Source organism: Cetorhinus maximus, chromosome 21, assembly GCF_964194155.1.
Source record: "Cetorhinus maximus chromosome 21, sCetMax3.hap1.1, whole genome shotgun sequence".
In the NCBI taxonomy this organism is placed as follows: domain Eukaryota; kingdom Metazoa; phylum Chordata; class Chondrichthyes; order Lamniformes; family Cetorhinidae; genus Cetorhinus; species Cetorhinus maximus.
Window position 1 is genome coordinate 75388121 of NC_135899.1, and position 18093 is coordinate 75406213.

General features: G+C 42.6%; 1 protein-coding gene across 5 annotated transcripts in view; it reads right to left on the bottom strand.

The window, feature by feature from the left end:
• The window catches only part of LOC144696002 (arf-GAP with SH3 domain, ANK repeat and PH domain-containing protein 2-like), a 158936-nt gene that overhangs the window by 130557 nt on the left and 10286 nt on the right, over positions 1 to 18093 (bottom strand). For 4 of the 5 annotated variants that reach the window (XR_013580053.1, XR_013580054.1, XM_078567164.1 and 1 more), the window contains exons 2-3: positions 8400 to 8472; positions 2780 to 2925 (exon numbers count right to left, since the gene is read on the bottom strand). Coding sequence is in view for 3 of the 5 variants with exons in the window: in XM_078567164.1 (XP_078423290.1) it covers positions 2780 to 2925; positions 8400 to 8472 (219 nt within the window). In the remaining 2 variants the exon portion in view is untranslated. Of the gene's footprint in view, positions 1 to 2779; positions 2926 to 8399; positions 8473 to 8757; positions 8804 to 18093 lie in introns of those variants that run through there. The other variant, XM_078567165.1, reaches the window with a different exon arrangement.

Sequence of the window (18093 nt, forward strand, 5' to 3'; positions counted from 1 at the left end):
ATTATAATGAAGTACCATCTTAAGAACAGTAAGTTACAGAACATCCTATAACCGCAATAAGCGATGTATCAATCATTGCAATTAAGCAACCAGTTTGACAGAGACTGAAGGAGCAGGTCTGCAAGACGGAGCTAGTAAACTAACAATAGGAGTCATTTGGAAGCCTGTTTTCAACTAGAATAAATGTAGTTTTGTTTTATTAATCTTTATCCCTCAACCAACATCATTAAAAACCAGATAATCTGCTCACATTCAAATTCCTGCTTACGAGATCTTGCAATGTGCAATTATAGTTGCCATATTGCCTACATTACAACACTGACCACACTTCTAAAGTCTTTCACTGGTGCTTCGGGACTTGCCAAAGTGGCAAGCTGCTTTAAAAATGCAAGTTCTTTCTTTACTGGATCATTAACAACCCCAATAACAGGGATAATATGGGTTTTAAAAAATGTTGTGAAGAAGCCACACTCTTGATATTTCCATGACGGCATTCCAATGAAAGGGAAATATAAGCCTGTTGCTGTAGCAACCATGACCCATGTTTTAAACAATACAGTACAATACAACTTTTATTTGTAAATGTGGAAAACAAGACTCATTTTCTTTTTCCTAACTTGAAGGACATTGTTTTGCTTCAAGAATATATGCCTTTGCTGCCGAAGACCAAGTGGATTGCGATGTCTACACAGTACCCCAGCTGGATGTATTAGGGATTAAAATACAGCCTATAAATTTTAAACAACAATAGTTGAACTAGTGGTAACTTTGCAGAATTGGGGCTGAGATTGAGTAAGATCCAGTAAGATGACACCAAGAAAAATGGGCTTTAAACATAAGGAGAGATTATCACTGAGACAGGAAATGCCAAGACTGATTTCGAGAGAAACACACAAAGTAATGAGGTTTTAATAAGGGAAAATCTTTTTCCACTGAGCTAGCAAGGAGAGGACAATATCTACAAGTGTGAGGCAGTGCAATTTGGTAGGAAGAATAGGGAAGTCACTGTAGTGTTCAATGATTTCATGAATCTGTGTTTGATCATATTAATCTGCTGACTGATTTAACTTCACTGTGCCTGTTTGATTAAGCCTGGGTATAGCCCTGAGAGCTAAGGTAAATAGAAGCTTCCAGAAAGACCCAAGAAACCAGAGCTGTGAACATGTATATAGAAATCTTGTAACTGAAGAGATATTTTAAAGCACTGTAAATAAACCGTGTGTAGACTTAGAACTGATGTCATCTCTGCATTGCTCTGAGCCAAGACAGTATATAAAATATACAACTAACTGGCGGATACACAACAGTCATCTACTCCTTGGAAATGAGGCAGAGGCACTAAGGGATCTAGTGTTATGGGTGCAAGTTCAGATACAGGCAGTAGAATTTTGAATGAGCTCAAGTTTACAGAGAGTGCAAGATGGGAAGCCAGCCAGTAGAACAGTTGAATAGTCAGATCTGGAGATAACAAAGGCACACCTGAGGGTTTCAGCAGCCGATTGGTTGAGGCAAGGGCAGAGACAGGCTATATTACAGAGGTAGAAGTAGACAATCTTGGTGGTGGAGAGAATAACTGTTTGCAATGAACATTGGGATTCACAAAGACACAGGATACTGAGATCAGAGTTGTACAATTCTGAAATTCCCATCATGTGTGGTTGTAAGTATGATCTTGTTAATGAATGTTTAAGTAATATCATGTTGTGTATGCTCAGCAAACTTATCATTCCTGAATTTAATGTTCCAGAGACTCTCAAAAACATAAGAAATAGGAGCACCAGTCAACCATGTGGCCCATCTAGCCTTCTCCACCATTCAATAAAATCATCGCTGTACAAGTATACCAGCCCTATCCTCATATCCCTTGATTCCCATAGGGCAGAATCTTCTGGTCGGCATGTGGGGGCGGGCCCCGACTCTCCCTCCTTCCCCCACCGGCACTGTTAGTGCTGAGCGCTTCTGGGTGTGTGCCACGCTGAACGGGCCTTAATTGGCCCACCCATGTAAAATGGCAGCACACAGCCGATCGCAGGCAGCGATTGGCTGTGCACCCACTCCCACACAGCCCGCCCGACGGGGAGAAAATTCTCCCCATAGTGTCAAAAAATCCACTGATCTCAGTCTTGAATATACCCCTTATCTTGAGACTATGACCTTTTTCTAGACTATCCAGCTGGGGCAACAGCCTCTCAGCATCTACCTTGCCAAACCCTCAAAATTTTATATGTTTCAAGGAGATCACCTCCCAGCCTTCTAAATTCAAGAGGGTATAGGCCCATCCTATTCAATTCACCTCCCCTCAAGACAGCCTCTCATCACATGAATCAATCTAGTGAATCTCATAATACCCTTCTGAAGGAAAGTATATCCTTCCTTAGGTATTGAGACCAAAACTACACACAGTACTCCAGCTGTTGTCTCACCAGATCCATGTATATTTGCAGCAAGTTGTCCTTACTCTTGTAATTCAACCCACTTGCAGTACCAGTTGCCTTTCTAATTGCTGGCTGTATCTTCATGTTAACTTTCTGTGATTCATATACAAGGACCCCCCAACACCTTTGATAGAGTATTCTGCCTTTCCATTCTTCCTACCAATGAATAATTTTGTGCATTACACTCTTCTACCACTTTCTGGTCCAATCACTTAACTGGTCTAAATCCCTTTGCAACCTCTTGAAGTCCCCCTCATAACTTACCATCTCATCACCTATTGAAAACTGGTGTTAACCACAGCATTCAAATAGCTCACTGGTAATAGCCAGCTGAGCAAACTTACCAGGTTTTTAAAGAGTGCCGTTACTTCACGCGTGAACACTCCGAGGTTCAGGAAACCCATGGACAACTCGTTCTTGTTTTGAGATAGGTGGTGGTTCCCAAAGCTCTCCAGAACTTCAATGTATTGTTCTTTATTCTCCACATGTGCTGGACACCAACACAAAAGAAAAAAAAGAGATGTCTCCTTAGAAATATATTCACGGGATAGCCAGCCTCGCCAGTGCTAATGCCCATGGTCAAATAACGCATCCACGCCCAGTTTCAGGAGGTCTCCCAGTATGCTCTCTCCACCAGCTTTCATGTAGAGGAGAGAACCCAGGCCAATCATTCTCCTCCATAACCCAGGAGCACACAGGCTAAATGTAGCATCACTGCATCTACCCCACCTGGAATCAGTTAATTTAGCACAGATTAGAAACTAAATTCTCAGACTGGGAGAGAAAAGGGAGTGATCGAGGCAATAGGAGTCTAATTAATACTGTGCATTTACAAACTGAACCATCAAGGAAGGATTTCACCAAAAGTCAAACATTTTAATATGTAAATAATATGCAAAAACCTTAAGTCAAGTATGTGTTATCAACAATACCAACAGCCCTGAATACACTTGCTGTATAACACAATACTCTCTGAAGGCTTGGTATATGATTCCACTTGTATTATGTGGTAGCTCCCTTGCCTTGGAGTCAGAATGTTGTGGATTCAACCCCCACTCCAGATATTATGAACTCCAATATTCCAATGCAGTTCCAAGGAAGTGCTATCCTTTGACTGAGTTGTGAAATCAAAGCTTTATCTTCCCGTTCTGGTGGTTTGACTGAATGCAAAAGAGCCCATTGAATGATTGGAAGGGGAGATATCCCATTGCTCTGGCCAATCAAAGCCAACCAGAAAAAGATTCAATTCATTGTTATCAGTAACATTTGGTTGCAAAATAATGACAGCAATACCAAGGAATTCATTGTACAAGCAGTTTAAGACATTTCTGGGCAAGGTGCTTGATAAATGCAAGGTTGCCTAATGTTGTTCTTTATATTCCAAACTATGGGCTAATGGTACCAACTCTCAAGACAGCAGACTCTAGCAACCTGAAGTTTGCTATGATTAGCCACAGCAGGCACCTCGAAGACCCAAATTTGATCAGGTCTTTACCATCACTGGATTTGACATGTCCATAATAACAGGAGGAGGTCAAAAGCCCCTCACACCTGTTCTATTCAATTAGATCATGGCATATTTATACCTTAAATCCATTAACTTGCCTTGATTCAGTAACTTTTAATGGCAATGTCTGACAAAATTCTGTCGATTTCACAGAACCACAGATCATAGAATGCTTACAGCACTGAAGGAGGCCATTCAGCCATTGTGTCCATGCCATCTCTTTGCAAGAGCAACTCTGCTAGTCCCACTCGCTGCCCCTTTCCCTGTAGCTCTGAAATTCTTCTCCTTCTCAGGAGTTTATCCCTTCCTGTTTTGGAAGCCACAATTGAACTTGCCTCCACCACACTCAGGCAGTACATTCCAAATCCTAAACACGCACCATAGAAAAAGATTTTTCTTGTGTCACCGCTGCTTCTTTTGCATTACCCTAACTGGTGTCCTCCGGTTCCCAATTCTTCCACCAGTGGGAACAGTTTTTCCTTATCTACTCTGTCCAGCTCTCATGATTTCAAACACCTCTATCAAATCTCCCCTCAACCTTGTCCTTAAGGAGGGCAACCCTGACTTCACCAATCTATCCACGTAACTGAAGTCTCATATCCCTGGAACCATTCTCGTGAACCTTTTCTGCACCCTCGCTAAAACCTTCACATCCTTCCTAAAGTCTGATACCCAGAATTGGACACTATACTCCAGCTGAGGCTGAACAAATGTTTTATAAGCATGCATCATAACTTCTTTGCTTTTGCACTCCTTATGTTTCAATTTCAAAATTATAAAAATGTCCAATCAACTCCCAGGCTCAGTTTTTTTTTGGGAGGTGAGAGCATTTCAGATTTCCACTGCCCTTTGTAAGCAAGTGCTTCCTGAGGTCATGCCTGAACGCCCTAACTCTAATCTTAAGGTTATGCCTCTTTGCTTTGGATTTCCCCACCAGTTGGGTAGATAAAGAAAAATGATCAACTTGTTTAATCATCTCAACCACCTCAGTTAGGTCACCTCTTCACCTTTATGGTCAAGTGAATACATGTCTAGTCCATGCAATCTGGCCTCATAATTTAACCCTTTTAGCATCACTATAATTCTGCACCTCCATTCATCACCAAAATATCCTTCCTGAGGTGTGGTACCCAGAAGTGAACACAGGACTCCAAATGTAGTCCAGGCAAGTTTATATACAAATATAATTTTCTAGAGCATTTGCATATTTCTCCTTTCACAAGCCTGATAAAATTCATTTTAGCATTTTATGCTCAGGTTGAAGGAGGTTGCACAGGATTCCATGTGATGCCAGTTGATTGAAGTAGCGTGGATCTTGGTGCAACATCATAGTAGCAATCAGAATACAAATGCAAGTTGTGATAAATGATGTATAATTTTTAAGTTAATTTTTAATACAAATATATGTATTTTTGTTTTAAAGGAAGGTAGAGTGGTTCCAATGTCACTTAGGTTTTTTTATGAGCCTTGGTGCCTAGAAGTGTGGCCAGACCTGTGGCTGAAAGGTCAGTCTTTTGGGTTTGTTTATATATATGTACATTTTTAATGAGGTTTTAGAGCTCCTGAAGTTAAAGAGATGGGCTAAAAAGGGGTTAGAAGTTTAGTGATTTTGGGAAAAAAATAAAGTTGAAAAAAACTGGGCTATTGGCTAGTGACAGTAGTCAAGTGACAGAGGCACAGAGAAACAGGGAAGCGTTCAGTGTGTGTCAGAGAGTGAGGACAGGGATTTTTCAGCTCTCTGAGAAGAGAAGGGTATAAGGCTAGTGGGGCAGTAGTTAACTGAATAGTCAGTTATAGGAATCAGTAACATGATCAGTTTAGTGGTGTTACTACTGAAAGTGAGTTTAAAGCGCGGTTATTTTTGAGTGTCTCGGAGAGAGATACAAGTTGGGCGAGAAGCACATGTGAATACTCAAGAATTCACCTGAAGAAAACTGTTTGCACATGTGCCAGTCCCAAGCAAGTAGTCTGTGTGTCAAGCTAGTGGTAACTCTTCACTGGTTTGTATGTCCGTAAAGATTTTGCTGGGTAAAGGAATATTGGTAAATTAAATCATCGTGTGTCTGTAATGAAATCTTTCCAACCTTTTGTCTGCTGCAATTTATTTCATTTTTCTTGTTTGAATAAATATTTTATTCTTCGGTGTTAAACGTTCATCAGCAGACTCCTGTGAATGTAACTTTCCTCTATGGTCTCTTCAGTAACTTTCCTCCATGGTTTCTAACAATCAAGCCAGGTTTCACTCTGGAATCTGATTTGTCCAGTACTATCAGCTGGGATCATAAAGTCTTTCTTCATTTATTTTGTTGTGTCACTGAAGACAGGAATGTGCACTGGCCACTGTACAGTCATGACAGACCTTTCAGTGAATGGAGATGATGATTTCTCCTGCAGTCGAGGTCTCCACATAGTGGAGATGAAGCTCACGGCATTCAAGACTAACTTGACATGTATTAATGAAACTAAAAGGCTTGAGCGATAGTTCTTGGTGCGAGGAAAGAGGCCAAGATTAAATACCTCTTGGTTTGCCCAATTTATTCTGTTCTGCAGAAAATCCGTGGCCTTGAGGAGGATGGTTTAATGACTGGATAGAAATCTAGTTTCTCTCTTTTCTTCACTCACCCTTTCCTTTGTAAATAGTGTACAGTGTTGGAAGGATTCACAGGATGTTTAAACAATCAGCCAGACTCACAAATGTCCTTTCCACAGCCATAACCCATCTTTATACCAGTCCCTTATGTGGTTAGTTCACCACAGTGAACAGATTTCATAGGCTCCCACAATCCAATTATAACGTTTAAATCTATGGTCCCATTAATTTGCATGTATCCAAGTAAACTCAAAAGACCCAACAACATTAAAACAAATTGCAAATGACCCAGAGACCAATTTGCTTTTTCACCCCCACCACAAACCCTCCTTTAGCATTTGTAGTGATGTAGAGTTTAGCCCCTTTCCTGCAACTTCACATTGTTCTCTTCTAAAAATGAAACTGTCGCTGAAGGCCCACTATTTGTTGTACAGAGGAAAACGCCTGGCTTTCTCTTCACTTCACTTCAGATGCCCATAAGGCCAGTAAGAAATGTGACTAATCCCTCAGAGCATTTAAATCTGAACAACAAGATACCGATCATCCAATCCTTGGTGGGAATACTTGCATTGGGGGAATAATACTTGCATTGACTTATCAATTACTAGATTTTCATCCAATTATTGCTCTTTTCTACCCAACCACCTCCCTCCACCATTTAGTGATGATTTCTGCTCCCTGTTTGGTCCTCTTTCCTTAATACTTAGTGGTCAGCTAGTAATTCTTCTCTTCCCCCAAAAGAAAACAACTCAGGTGGTTTTCATCATTTCACATTCTGAGGAAGAGGTGATTGCATCCATTAAAAAAGAGAGAGCATGGATAAATATTGGAGCTGGGAAAGATTCAGGGTTATGGGAAGAAATGGATGGAATAAACAGAAATAACACAGATACAATAGGCCTCCTTCCGTATTTGTAAACCTCAATGGCTCTATGGCTTCTGCTGCCATTCGAGGTCTTGCATTTATAGAACATCTTTCAGGACCTCAAGAATATGTTTTACAGTCAATGACATACTTTTAAAGCATAGTCACTGTCGTATAATGTAGGAAATGCAGAGGAGAATTTGTGCACAGAAAGGTTTTACAAACAGCAGTGTGATAATGATCAGATCATCTGTTTTTTTTAAAAAGTGACGCTGATTGAGGAATAAATATTGGTAGGACACCAGGGAGAACTCCCTGTTCTTCATCAAATAATGCCACAGGACCTTTTGCACCCACCTGCGGGGGAAGACGGACCTCAGTTTAATGTCCTATCTGAAAGGCAGCACCACTGAAGTGCAGCACTCCTCCAGTGCTACTCTGGGGATGTCACAGCCTAGGTTTCAGTGCTCACGTCTCTGGAGAGGGACAACCTTCAAATTCAGAGGCTAGAGTGCCCCATCCTCTAAGCCACAGCCAACAGCAATACAGTATTCAGCAAGGGGTGGGGGTTGGTTAAAAGACAAAGAGAATGAACCTTCAAACACTTCTCTGCTGAAGCCTATAGATAAATGTCAGAAGACGTAGGTACACAGGAACTGAAGGAGGAAGGAACATTTATCTGGGTCAAAATTCACCTCGAGATTATCCTTCAAGTGCATTTCGTACATTAGGACAGCTCACTCTCTGCCTTACTTAACAAATGGCAAATCAGTGAGGAAAAGGGAACACTAAAGCTTTAGTCACTCTCCCCTTTCTTTGGAAATGTTTTCACACAAGAAACTCTTTCACAGGCGATTAGCCACCATGCAAAATTCTCCATTCTTCCCTTTCTAGTCCCTATTCATCAGTAGTGCACAGTACAGCTTCAGTCAATCATTCTGTCTCAATAAATGAACACATCTAGTTCAGATCCCATCACCCTAGTTCTGATTTGTGACTTACAGAGTCCAGAGGAGTGAATGGCTTTAATCAACTTCTTCATCTTCAGTAAGATAGCCTGATCCGCTTCCAGTGACTACAAGACAAAACAAAAGGAGAACCATTAGGGCATAGGTTTCCCAAGGGACTTCCAGCAGAGGCAGCAGTACAAAAAGGAGAGAAATACAGCTCAAACAGGTTTGCACGGACAGCAGACCTCAATACCAAGCATAAAAACAACAAAAGTGGCTAAATTTAACCCATACACCACCTCTCAAACAAAAAAAGGTCAAGAAGCTCAACATGTCCCCAATCCTTCCTCAAACAATTGCCTTGTAGCTTTAGTTAGCACCATCTCTAGGATCAAATGTCACCCTCTTACATTTCAATGACCAGAGCTGGACACAGGACTCAAACCACACTCTGACCAGAGTTCTTTACAGGTTGAACAGAAGTTTTTGTAGCTGAAAAGTAGAGTATAAATCACAAGTTCTCAATTCTCTTTGCTTTGTTGATTTTGGCCACTGATTGAGATACTAAAGCTGAGATTTCCCAATGCTCTGATACTTTTCATGGTGCGATCATCGCGTTAAATTTCTTCCAGAAATTTGATGTGACTCCTATTCTACTCAGTTTTCGCCCCTCCCCAACCACTTTCTTACATCAAATTGCACCTGCTAATTTGACATCTGCAAATTAACCTTTTCTGAATCCAAGTCATTATCATAAATGAGAAACAGAGTTTTGCAAAAGAGAAACAGGCCAATCGGCCCGACTATTAATGCCAGTGTTTAGGCTCCACATAAGCCTCCTCCAACCCTATTTGATCCAGCACTATTAGCATATCCTTCGATTCCTCTTATGTGCTTATCTAGCTTCTACTTACATGTATCTTGGAGTCCCAACACTGCTCTGAGGCACCCCAACTCAACACTTGCCTGCCCCCACCATTCAAATATAACTCTTGTAATGCCATCATCACTTCTCCAAGAAGCCCCTGTGACTTCCTACCCTTTAACCGTTTCAGGTGCACTCCAGCCCTTCACCGAGTGCTCACTGCCTAGTGCGCTATTGTAAGGTACAACCGTCGGCCATTCACTTGAGTAGGTTCTGCCATTCAATTAGATCATGGCTGATCTGTATCTGAACTCCATCAACCCACCTTGGCTCTGTAACACTGGATACAAAATTTATCAACCTCAGTCTTGAAATTTTCAATTGACCCCCAGGCTCAAAAGCTTTTGGGGATGGTGGCGGGTGGGGAGGGTGGTGGGTGGGGGGGGCGGGGTAGAGTTCCAGATTTCCACTATTGGATCCTCATGTCACCTGCGAACAGCCTTGCTCCAAATTAAAAATTATTCCCCCTTGTTCTGGACTCCCCCACCAGAGGCAAGTTTCTTTCTATGTAAATCACTAACTGATTGCTCACCTTAATTACACCACAGCTTAATGACCTATACATGAGGAACACAAGTCAAGTCATAACGTAACACTTTTAGTCCTGGTATCAATCTGGAGAATTTTCACTGCACTGATTCTAAGGCCAATATATCCTTCCTCAGATGTGGAGCCTAAAATCGTACACAATGCTCCAAGTTTGGTCTAACAGGAGCTTTGTACAATTCTAGCATAATTTGTATTTATATCACACCTTTAATATGGAAAGATTGTCTCATTAATATAAACGACAGCTGATCTGAATCTATTAATTACCATTATCTATCCGTTACCCAAAAATATTATAGGCAGTTCATTTATTATCGCTCAATGAAATATGCGAATAACTCAATTAGGTTCAAGATTGCAATATTTTTATGGAAATATTACACAGAATTAACAACAAATAAAGGGACCACTCAGTCCAGACACTCCATGTTGGTGTTTCTTTTTCACCTGAGTGTAGGTGATAATCAATCAATCACCTGCTCGGATTGAGCATATTGGTAAAAAAAAGTGCCATTTCGTTAGCACCTTTCATGACCTTTGGCCATTCCAAACTTGACTTTACAGCCAATGAAGCTCCCTTTTGAAGTGCAGCCACTGTTGTAACATTGGAAACATGCCAGCCAGTTTAGGTCCAACCAGCAACAAGGTCCAACGAACAGCAGTGTGATAAACGACCAGATAATCTGTTTTAGTGATGTTGTTTAAGGTATAAACATTGGCCAGGACACTCGGCAGAGCTTCCCTGGCTTTTCGGACATTTTATGTCCGCCCAAGAGTGTTGACAGGGCCTTAATTTAACATCCCATCCAAAATAGATGGGAGTTTCAGCCTGCATTTCGTACTCAAGTTACTGGAGTGGGGCTTCAACCCGTAACCTCGTGATTCAGAGATGAGAGTACTACTAACCTGGGGAATGATATGAGAAAGGCAGGAGCAATGAAATTGCAAAAAGAATGATGGTGCAAGGCAAAAGGAGATGGTATTGGAACAAGTAAATCAGTGTGGAGATATAGAGGTGTAAATGGGAATACCAAAATCATTACCAAAGACTGCTACCCAAAACAAGGGTAGAGGTTTGGTCTGAGCTTGCTGAACTCCATATTGAGTCCAGAAGGCTGTAAAGCTGTTCCTCGAATTTATGTCGAGATTAACTGAAACAATGCGGGAGACAGAAGACAGAGCAGTTCCGAAAGAAGTACAAATTGTTTCACCCAGAAAGGGTGTTTGGGGCCCTGGATGGAATAACTTGAGGGAGGAGCAGGTTTAGTGCAGGTAACCTTAACCTTTTATCAAGGACACATGTTACAATCTTTCTACTGGAAGCTGCTCCCATAGCATTGACTTATGGTTGATTGACAGGAGGGAGGGACAACTAATCTAATTACTACAATAGGGTGGAGGTAACAGGGAAACTATTGTATTTCCTGCACTTGCACAGGAAAGTGCCATGAGAGAAGGTGGGGGTGATTGAGGAGTGGGCCAAGGTGTCACAAAGGGAATTGTCTCTTTATATGCTGAAAGAGGAGGGAAAATGATGGTTCATTTGGTGATGGCATCACCCTGGAGGTGGCAAAAAATGATCTGTTGAATGTGAAGGTTGGTGGGATGGAAGGCAAGGACAAGGGGTACTCTACTGTGGTTCTGGGAGGAAGGAAAAGCAGTGAGAACAGCAGGAAATTGAACAGACACAGTCGAGGACCATGTCAACCAGGATGAAGGAGAATGCATATCAGAAGTGCTGGTATGGAAGACGGCATCATCAGAATAGATACAATAGTGAGAGAGAAATTGGCAGAGTGGATAGGGCCCTTATAGGGAACGAGGTGGGAAGAGGTTTAGTCAAGTTAGCTGTGGGAGTCAGCGGGCTTTTAGTGAAACTTGGTCAATACCTAGAAAAGGAGACAGGGAAATTGAGAAAGAGAAGGGAAGATTTGGAGATGGACAATGTGAAGATGAGAGAAGGGTGAAAATTGGAAGTAAAGTTGGCAAAATTTTCCAGTTCAGGGTGAAAGCAGGAAACAGCACCAATAACAGGCGTCAGTGTAATGGGAAAAAAACATGAGGAAGGAGACAAAAGTACGAGTAGAACAAAGGATCTTCCACATATCTCATTAAAAGGTAGGCATAGCTAGGACTCAAGTTACCATGGCAACACCTTTTATCTGGAGGAAGCGAGCGAAGTCGAAAGAGAAGTTGTTCAATGTGAGAACAAGTTCAGCCAGGTGGAGGAGGGTGAGGATTGGTTGGGCCTCAGGCCAAGGAAGAAGCCAATGGCCCTCACATTGACAACACTGCCAACACCCAAGTTTCCAATTTCTTGACCCTGATTGGCTCCTTTTCACCATGGGATGTTCAATCTCTCTAAACCTCCATCCCCCCACCATGACTGCCTGAGGGCCCACATCATCTCTGCATCTCTCTCACCATCCTTCCCCAATGCCTTTAAGCCAATTATTCTAAGAGCTCTGTAAAATTATTTGAATTTTAGTTCTGTCCTTAGTGTGCCCTTTGCAAGTAAGCAACAGCAGGTTTACACATCAAGCAGATATTTGCATCATTTACATATAGGATATCCTCAAGCTCAACTCTAGACGTCAATCTATGTTCAAAGTTGCTATGTTCCCCACTTCTTGTTGACTGCACATCTTCCCTTAAACTCCCAATAATTGAAAGCTAAACAAACAAGAAACTAAGATAAAAGCAAATTACAAAATGCTGGAAAATTTCTGCAGGTCTGGCAGCTGTGCAGAGAACCATACTGAAGAAGAGTCCTACGGACTCGAAACGTTAACTCTTGTTTCTCTTTCTATGAATGCTGCCAGATCTGTTGAGTTTTTTTTCCCCAGCATTTTCTGTTTTTAAACAAGAAACTAATGTTGCTAAAAGGGATAGAGTGGTCTCAGAGGGAGAACGCATTACTCAAACAGGACTGGACCACCTCTCTCACCCCCTTCCCTCACCCTAGCCCACCTTGCCCCCAGCCTAGGCCTCACTATTCAACCCTCATCTCTCCTGCTTCCCATGCCTGGCACTACCTTTCGCCACCTCTCATGCCTTCTTACCACACATCTGGTTGTAAAGTCATGGCAGCCTTTAGTTGGCATCAGTTGGGTGGAGTTGGAAGTCTCTAATATCTCCAACAATGGGAGAAGAAAATTTCTTCCAAGTTTCATAATTCTGATTGAAAACCAGCAATCCCTACTGAATGCCTGTCATCTGAGGTCACTTGAGGGTTCGGCAGGGGTCAAATAAATACCCACTGACTCAGCTAAAACACGAAATGGCTGCATCAGGAAGGTATTAGGGAGGCTACCAGAGTCCACAAAACACGCAGTCAGTGAGTGAGTGCTTTCAGGAGCAAAGGGGAGATGACTGCAAAAACAAACAGACAAATCAACATTCTCCTATTATTTACTGCACGTAGATAAAGAATTACTGGCAACAGCCTATTGCATCAACTTGGAGTCCATCCAGATTTAAACAAAACAATACAGAGCTCCCTTTGTCTCATAGTTACTTCGAGTTTAAAAAGGCATTTGTTGTTCTTGTAGCACAATCTGCTACTATTTTATCCTCCTCCCTCAATTCTGATTATTGTTAGAGTACAGTCCCGGGGCAATAACAGTCCTTCAGTGCATCGTGCATATAACAATTTCTTCATGTGCAAGATTATTTGATAGGTGTTCAAACTCTTGAAGGGTTTTGATAGAGTAAATAAAGAGAAACTGTTTCCACTGGTAGGAGGGTCAGTAGCCAGAGGACACAAATTTAAGATGATTAGCAAGTGAGAGGTGACAGGGGGAAAAAAAAAATTACAGAGCAAGTTGTTACAATCTGGAATGCACTGGAAAGGCTGGTGAAAGCAGATTCAATACTTAAAAAAAAAGATCTGCTGGGCAAGAACAGGGGAGTGAGGCTAACTGGATAGTTATCAAGAGCTGGCACAGGCAGAATGGCCTCCTTCAGAGCTGCATCTTTCTATGAGTAATCAAGCAAGGAGGCTTGACAGCTGAATTCAATACGGGCTTGTCCTCCCCCGCCAAGAGGAAAACACACACATACACACTCCAGTCACTGGGGAGCAAAGGAGGTGCAGAAACCCTTGCTGAATTCCCCTCCCTGTCTGGGGGAGGGGGGTCAGTGATAGCCAGTTCCAGCACCCCAACCGAGTTTGCCAAGCTCAGCACAGAAGGGGTTTCAAACAATCCTGACCCTCTCTCTGTGTAGCTCACTGTCACACCAGGCAGTGATGCAGCTGCTAGCTATTTTACAATCAGTGCAGCTCAGTTATAAGAGCTCATGCTGCATTCCTCACTCTCGCTTTTTCAGGCAAGACACTAAACCCATTTAAAATGGGTAACATCTGCCTTAATATCTGAGCATAAGGGTTCATACATAAACCTCAGTGAACAGAAAATACTTGAAAAGGTAGAAAACATGCAGGCATATCGTCACATTCCCAATAATGCCCGTCACTTAATAGTCCCACAATCATTAGTTTGGAAGTTACAAAAGATACAAAGCCAATTAAGGCTGCTCGTAGTTGATCTAGTCAGTTCACTATAGACTGCCCTCAGAGGTGTCAGCTGTGGCTCAGTTCATAGCACCCTCGCCTTTGAATTAGAGGGTTGTGGGTTCATGTCCCACTCCCGGAAAACCAAGAACTGTGATTGTACTCAAAGAGTTGCAATCTGTGACTGTTGATAACTTGAAAGAGTATAGACTGCCCTCTGCCTGATCTCAGCTACTGTAAAGCAGGTGTATCAGGACTTGATTTTGTTCAAAACTTTTTCCAGGGTACTCTACCACGGGGAAAATGGACCAGTTACTCTCTACTCTACCATGGGGAAAATAGACCAGTTACTCTCTACTCTACCACGGAGAAAATGGACTAGTTACTTTCTAAGGTGCTATTAAGACACAACTTCCCACTCAGAGTCCATGTACAGTATTCAATTTAGAGAGGATTGTATCCTTCAACAGGACAATCTTAATATATAAAAAAAGAACTTGCATTTATCTAACGTTTTTCTCATTCTTTGCCCCAAAGCACTTTACAACCAATCCAATACTTTTGAAGTGTAGTCACAGTTGCAAGAGGGATCACAGCAGCCTACTTGCATACAGCAGACTCCCACAAACAGCAATGTTTAGTGATGTTGCTTGAGTGATGAATATTTGCCAGGAAGGTAATGAGACACTTAGAAAATAATGATATGATTGGGCAGAGTTCACGTGGATTTATGAAAGGGGAATCATGTTTGACAAACTGGTTGGAGGTTTTTTTGAGGATGTTACTTGTAGCATAGATAAGGGAGAACCAGTGGATGTGGTGTATTTGGATCTTCAGAAGGCTCTTGATAAGGTCCCACAGAGGAGGTTAGTAAACAAAATTAGAACACATAGAACATACTCTCATACACTTCTTCCTACCTCCCCCTGTACCATGACCCCACCACCGCTGAACTTGTTCTCTCACTGAACAATTTCTCCTTAAACTTGTCTCACTTCCTCCAAATAAAAAGGTGTGGCTATGGGTATCTGCATGGGTCTCAGTTATGCCTGTCTCTTTATGGGGTTTGTGGAACATCCCTTGTTCCAGTCTTACTCAGGCTCCTTCCCACAACTCTTTCTTCAGTACATCGATGACTGTTTCGGTGCTGCTTCATGCTCTCGTCTGGACCTGGAAAAATTTATCAATTTTGCTTCCAATTTCCACCCCTCTATCACCTTCACATGGTCCATCTCCGACACTTCCCTTCCCTTCCTTGACCTCGCCGTCTCCATTTCTGGTTGTAGACTGTCCACCAATATTCATTACAAGCCCACCGACTCCCACAGCTACCTCGACTGCAGCTCCTCACACCCTGTTTCCTGTAAGGACTCCATCCCATTCTCTCAGTTCCTTCACTTCCATCACAGCTGTTCGATGATGCCACTTTCCAAAACGGCGCTTCTGACATGTCTTCCTTGTTCCTTCACCGAGGTTTCCCCCTCACTGTGGTTGACAGGGCCCTCAGCCCTGTCCGACCCATCTCCCACGCCTCTGCCCTCACACCTTCCTCTCCCTCCCAGAACCATGATAGGATCCCCCTTGTCCTCACTTTTCACCCCACCAGCCTCCGCATACAAACGATCATCCTCCGCCATTTTCGCCAACTCCAGCATGATGCCACCACCAAACACATCTTCCCCCCACCTCATTCCCTCCCCCCTCCCCCACTCCTGTCAGTATTCATGGAGGGAACAGTCCCTCCATGACATCCTGGTCCACTCCTCCATCACCCCCAACACCTCATCCCCTTCCCATGGCACCTTCCCATGCAATCGCAGAAGTGCAACACCTGCCCCTTTACCTCCTCCCTCCTCACCGTCCAAGGGCCCAAACACTCCTTTCAGGTGAAGCAGTGCTTCACTTGCACCTCCTTCAATTTAGTCTACTGCATTCGCTGCTCCCAAATTGGCCTCCTCTACACCAGGGAGATCAAACGCAGACTGGGTGACCGCTTTGCAGAACACCTTCGGTCTGTCCGCAAGCATTACCCAGACCTCCCTGTCGCTTGCAATTTCAACACTCCACCCTGCTCTCTTGCCCACATGTCCGTCCTTGGCCTGCTGCAATGTTCCAGTGAAGCTCAACGCAAACTGGAGGAACAGCACCTCATCTTCCGACTAGGCACTTTACAGCCTTCTGGACTTAACATTGAGTTCAACAACTTCAAACCATGAACTCTCTCCTCCATCCTCACCCCCTTTTTTAAAATCCCCTTTTGTCTACATTCATTTTATTTTTAATCCACTTATTTTTATTCATTTATCCGTGGTTTTGCCCTTTTTTATCCCCCTTTCTATCCCATTTTCTAACCATTTTTTCCCCCACCACCACCACCCCCTCCCCCCATCCCATCCCCTCCAAAGCCATCTGTTACTTGCTCCATGTTGTTCTTTCACACAATGCTACCCTTGTTCTGTTATTATCACATTCTGCTTTCTTACCTTTATGTCATGATCAGAACCTTTTTTTAGCATGAATCACTACAATTAACACCCCCTTTGTTCTTTAGTTCATGACATCTTTGTCAATCCCTCCTTTGTCCCCACCTATCGTTGGCCTTCTATCCAGTTCCACCTGCCCCACCCCACCTTAAACAGTAAAAATTTAATCACATTTCCACTTCTCTTCAGCTCTGAAGAATGGTCAAATGGACTCGAAACGTTAACATCTGTTTCTCTCTCCACAGGTGCTGCTAGACCTGCTGAGATTTTCTAGCATTTTCTGTTTTTGTTTCAAACTCATGGAATTGGGAATAATACCGGCATGGATTAAGAATTGGTTAACAGGCAGAAAACAGAGAGCAGGAGTGAATGGATCATTCTCAGGGTGACAGGCTGTGACTAGTCGGGTACTGCAAGGATCATCAGTACTGGGGCCACAACTGTTCACAGTCTATATAAATGATTTGGATGAGAGGACCAAATGTAATATTTCCAGATTTGCTGATGACACAGAACTATGTGGGAATGTAAGGTGTGAGGAGGATGCAAGGAGCCTTCAAGAGGATTTGGACAGGTTAAGTGAGTTGACAAGAACATGACAAATGGTATATAACGTGAATAAGTGTGAAGCTATCTACCTTGGTAGAGAAAAAACAAAGGCAGAATAGTTCTTAAATGGTGAGAGGTTGGGAAATGCAGGTGTTCAAAGGGACCTGGGTGTCCTTGTTTATGAGTCACTAAAAGCTAGCATGCAGGTGCAGCAAGCAATTAGGAAGGCAAATAGTACATTGGCCTTCATCGTAAAGGGATTTGAATACAGGAGTAAAGATGTCGTGCTCTTATTGTGTAGAGCCTTGGTGAGACCTCACCTGGAGTATTGTGTGCAGTATTGCTCATTATCCAAGGAAGGATATACTTGCCATAGAGGGGGTGCAATGCAGGTTCACCAGATTAATCCCTGAGATGGCGGGATTGTTTTATGAGAAGGAATTGAGAAAACTGGACCTATATTCCCTAGAATTTCAAAGAATGAGAAGTGATCTAATTGAAACTTACAAAATTCTTACAGGGCATGACAGGGTAGATGTAGATAGGATGTTTCCCCTGCCTGGTGAGTCTAGAACCAGGGGACACAGTCTCAGGATAAGGGGCAGGCCATTTAAAACTGAGACGAGGAAAAATTTCTTCACTCAGAGGTTGGTGAATTTTTGGAATTCTCTACCTTAGAAGGCAGTGGAAGCTCAATCATTGAGCAAGTTCAAGACAGAAATTAATA